The 5,242-nt window shown below is 35.4% G+C and overlaps 1 protein-coding gene across 1 annotated transcript; it reads left to right on the top strand.

The window, feature by feature from the left end:
• The first annotated feature begins 2,850 nt into the window (after nucleotides 1-2,850).
• On the top strand, nucleotides 2,851-4,911 carry LOC149797496 (uncharacterized). The gene has a single exon (XM_089960425.1). It carries the CDS (start codon nucleotides 3,056-3,058, stop codon nucleotides 4,139-4,141), a length of 1,086 nt encoding a protein of 361 aa, XP_089816551.1. The 5' UTR covers nucleotides 2,851-3,055; the 3' UTR covers nucleotides 4,142-4,911.
• The last annotated feature ends 331 nt before the right edge of the window (nucleotides 4,912-5,242 follow it).

Here is a 5,242-nt window from a genome sequence, read left to right as displayed (position 1 = left end):
CTCTACGGCTACGAATCATGGATCATAACAGCTGACTTAGAGAAAAGGATACAGGCTATAGAGATGAGATGTTTCTGAACGATCATCGACATCCCATACAAAGACCATGTCACCAACGAAGAAATAGGCCAAATGATAAGACAAGCCACTGGGCCTCACAATGACCTCTTGATCACAGTGAATAACGTAAACTGAAGTCGTATGGGCATATCTCACGATCATCAGGATTTGCCAAGACATTCCTGCAAGGCACTATATAAGGAAGAAGAAAGAGAGGCAGACAAAGAAAGAGGTGGGAAGATAACATTCGAGAGTGGACAAGCTTGACATTGAATGACTCACTGAGGAAGACGGAAAATCGAGATGAATAGAGGACGCTGGTTTTTCGGTCTTGTGCGGTGTCCCAACAGTCTACCAGACTACGGGACTGACGACGACGACGACGACGACGATGATGATGATGAGAACTTGTAACCTAGCCCCATTTGTAAACATTTTTGGCGATAAAATACGTTTAAAACAAGGACAATACAACCTTGTTTGGAAACGTAAACAGTTTGTTGTAAATATGGAATACATTGAATAAGGTAAAGCAATCTCATTTGCCTAACGAATTACCACGAGAATCTTATACCATCTGTCATGGCAAAGAGCGTAAACAGGCCAATACATTTTACCGTATATGGGCTTAATAATTTTATCGTAAGACAAACTTCCTGAAAAACCTAAAACTATACTTATGTGGTAGTCTTTTACTCCAGTCATCTTTTTGTCTTTGACAAAAATTTAATTTGCACCATTGCAAAGTATTGCATCATGGTCGATGATACGGCATCATGGATAGGGAAGAGGGTATATACTGGATGAAAATCATTTAGATCTGAACTATTTCTTAATTTTTTTAACTACAGTTTGAACTAGGCCTACACGATGATGCATACATGAAAGAAACCATTCCAGCATAAAGCGCGTTATATAAAGAGGACCGCTGTAGGTGCACATGAAGATAGAGTACTGATAAAGGACAAGCTATGTACGTGTGAACGCCTTGTCAAGTTGAGGGGCTCTGAAGGTGAACATGAGGTTACTCACTTGAGAAAACAAATTCCTTGTGAAGTATATGATAAAACGTTGGGCGCGTCCTTTTTCTTTTTTTCTTTTTTAAATGCGCTAAAATATACACAAATATACTCAAATGCGCCATATAATATATATTAAACCCTTTGAGCATAAAATAAATACGTTGTGAACTATTATTAATCTATATTAATAATAATCTGTTACATTCAGTATTGTATGGATCTATTGTATTGATCTATTGATAATGGGTGTAGCTGTCAAATGAAATCTAGTTTAAACCCACAGTAGAATTCATGTTAATTTATTTCACTATTATTTTTTTCTTTTTCTGAATGTTAATAAATAATATTTTTTGTGTTTATAAACATCTATTTCATCACACATTGACATAAATTTGCGCTTAATAGTTATGCCTGTGTGTGTTTGTATGCAGATTCGCGGACAGGGTAGGACAACTAGAACAAAATTCCGGAGGCCAACGACGGACGGTGGTGGGGGTGGGGGCCCACACCCGTCACAATTTAAATTTCATAGGGCCCACCAGAGAATTTTTCACAGGGCCCACATATCCTGTTCACGGATCTGTATAAATGTTCATCATCTACCTTTCTCATTTCTTTTTTACATTACATCAGCTTCCACCATTGCGTTTAACAAGTCACAAATAGACATTAAGGCTGGAATAAGTAAATATTTACTGATCATTACAAAAACAGTCTATGAAAGTATGAAAGTTCAGGTATTCATCAAGAAAAGTGACCCATTATCAAATAAGGTACATAAACATGTTATTGGGCACACAATGTACAGCTGTCCGAATATTGTAAGGTCAGACATTTACACCGAACTAAGACCATAAGCTTCAGTCTAATTTTCAAAGTCCAAGTGTTTTCATTTTCATTATTTCATGTTGTTGTAAACAACAATTCATTGAAAGATAGAAGAAAAGTCGATCAAAATGTTCATAAGACAGTCACTATCGTCCATGTCAATTAATTATTCACCACTTTTCATTGTTATTATCAACTAACAAAACTGTTATATTCGTTATTACCTTTATACGTTTCGAAACAAAAAACACGAAAGAAAGGGTCCGTCCATAAATCACGTTACGTACCGGATGGGAGGGTGGCGGCAACTTGTTTAAAGAAAAACAAAAAACAAAAACAAAAATCCTGACGTCAGGAAAACAATACAAGCGCCATGTACCAGGGAAAATACAAACTATGTAGCATCTCATTATCACTATGGAAGGAATAAAACATTGAGAAATAAATTGTCAACAACTATAATCCTTGGATTTGAAGTTTTCTTCCTATCCATAACTATTTTTCTTTTCAGGTTTCCAGAGGACTAAAGCCAGACTGATCAATACAATGTTATTTTTGTTATTGTTGTTTTTATATTTTGGTGTGTGTGTGTGTGTATGTGTGTGTGTGTGTGTGTGTGTGTGTGTGTACTTTTCTTGTTATTATTGGGGGGGGGGGCTATACAAAATGATTTCACGCCAATTGTATGGGGGGGGGGGGCAGATGGAGGAGGCAAAGCTTTATGTCGTCATATAGAAGTTGGATCTGAGTTTTTGTGACGAAATGTGACGAGGAGGGGGTTAAAAAAAAAAACCTCCAAAATGGCATTACGTTATATACCGATAAACCCAAAGGTAAATTAAAAATGGTACGCTTTCATATATAATTTATGAAAATAGAGCTTGTCCAGTCTATTTCGAATTTTTAATTAGGTATGTCACATGTTCGTTTTCCATAGGCTTAACAGTGGAGGCACATTATATCTGCAGTCAATACCAGAATGCAGCTTCGACTGTTTACACCTATCAATTATCCATTAAAAACTGTTCTATGTATATAAATATATACCAGTTTACATATATTTTATGGGTAGGTCTGACTATATTTAAGTAACAAAACGAGCTTCAGAGCAAATTGGTTGATGTGGAGGTATCGAGGTGCACGTTATGATGCATACAGAAGAAAAGACGTTTAAGTGTGAAATATGTGATGCAGTGTTTAGACAAAATGGAAATCGGAAGGTCCATATGAGGATCCATACTGGAGAAAAACCATTTAAGTGTGAAGTTTGTGATAAAATGTTTAGCTACAATTATTGTTTAAAGAAGCACATGAGGATACATACAGGAGAAAAACCAGTCAAATGTGATCTGTATGATGTCATGTTGAGCATGCATGCTGGGGACGCTCCATTTAGGTGTGAAGTATGTTATAAAACGTTTAGTTACATCTCTGGTCTAAATAAGCACATGATGATACATACAGGAGAAAAATCATTTAAATGCGAAGCATGTGATAAAATGTACATCCACAGTTCTGATTTAAAGAGGCACATGAGGATACATACGGGAGAAAAACCATTTAAGTGTGAAGTTTGTAATGATATGTTTACCTACAGTTATTATTTAAAGATGCACACGAGGATACATACTGGAGAAAAACCATTTAGATGTGACTCGTGTGATAAAATGTTTAGCAACAAATCTGGTTTAAATAAGCATATTAGAATACATACTGGAGAAAAACCATTCAAGTGTGAAGCTTGTGATAAACTGTTTCGCTACAGTTCTGATTTAAAAAAGCACATGAGGATACATACAGGAGAAAAACCATTTAAGTGTAAAGTATGTGATGAAATGTTTAGACAAAGTGGAGATCTCAAGGTGCACATCAGGACCCATACTGGGGAAAAACCATACAAATGTGAGGTCTGTGATGGCTTGTTTGCTCAGGGAAAAACACTGAAGATGCACATGAGGATACATACAGGAGAAAAACCATATATGTGCAAAGCATGTGATAAAATGTTTAGCCAAAGCTCAGGTCTAAGTAAACACATGAGAATGCATACTGGAGAAAAACCATTTAAGTGTGAAGCATGTGATAAAATGTTTAGCCACAGTTCTGATTTAAAGAAGCACATGAGGATACATACTGGAGAAAAGCCATTTAAGTGTGAAGTATGTAATGAAATGTTTAGTCAAAATGGAAATTTGAAAGTGCACATGAAGATACATACTGGTGAAAAATAATTCAAGTACGAAGAATGCAATACATAGTCAGAAATATGTGACTTTTGTTCAGAGTCGGTGGAAAAAATCAGTTTGGTATGGCCTGGGAATATTAAGGCTATCAGGCTGAACAAATGTTCCTATGTTATAATCAACCATTTTCATTCCACTGACTCGAACAAAAAACTGATGCAGTTGTGCATTTATTACATATCCTTTTGTTATTCACACATTCTGTTAAATATTTTTAATAGATACTTTAAGAAAAATTAATGAGGCATTTTGGCATTTTATGAAAGATATTGTAAAACCCTCTACAATCTCCATGTATGTAATCAGGGCTAGGCTTTGATGTATACAGTGTAGTTGCTGTCTGTCTGCATTGCTGATATATGGGTTTTAACACTTTAGCCTAGACTTTTTAAGAATGTTGTATGGGATGTATGAATAGATTTAATAGGTAAGTGTATTTGTTCCTTACTTTTCAAATGGAACATGGGTTTTGAACCAGTTAGTGACCTTTTATTATCTTCCTACTTACTGAATACACACTATTTCCAAGGAAATGTCGGAAAATTTTACAGGTTAAAAATGGTTAAATACATGAAATTTTATACACAATGCTCATTAATTTACAGTACTTTACTACCAGAAGTTATTGATCCTTTGAACTTAAAGATGATGATGCATATACTTTTAAGAAAATAAAGATTCTGTCTTGTTACATGTGGACTAGACTTTCAGTATTCATTTGGATATTTTTTGTAACCAAAAGTAAACAGTAAACATTATTGTTCTGTTTTCTTCTCTTTTTCTTCTACTTAAAGAGTCACAGTAACTTAAAATGAAAGCAGACATACTTTCCTGAGTGTGCCCCACTGATGAAGAAATCTCATTAACATTGTAACAAGGACTTTTATATTTGCATTAATCAAAACAGCTGCTAGTAGTTAAGTGGGGTACATTAGCGACAATGGGAATTAGCATTACAGAGACCCCTGGGTCAGATTAGCGACAATGGAAATTTAACATGGCGAAAAATCGTGGGTCAGATTAGCGACAAGGGAAATTAACATGGAACTATAGTGTGGGTCTGTCTAGCGACAAGGGGAAATTAACATG

Source organism: Sinohyriopsis cumingii, chromosome 6, assembly GCF_028554795.1.
Source record: "Sinohyriopsis cumingii isolate HCF-2022 chromosome 6, ASM2855479v2, whole genome shotgun sequence".
NCBI classification, from domain to species: domain Eukaryota; kingdom Metazoa; phylum Mollusca; class Bivalvia; order Unionida; family Unionidae; genus Sinohyriopsis; species Sinohyriopsis cumingii.
The sequence above is the reverse complement of the archived record's forward strand: the minus strand, read 5'-3'. Positions and strand labels throughout refer to the sequence as shown.

Coding starts and splice junctions, on each gene's coding strand:
- LOC149797496 (XM_089960425.1), top strand. CDS start 3,056: ATGATGCATACAGAAGAAAAGACGTTTAAGTGTGAAATATGTGATGCA.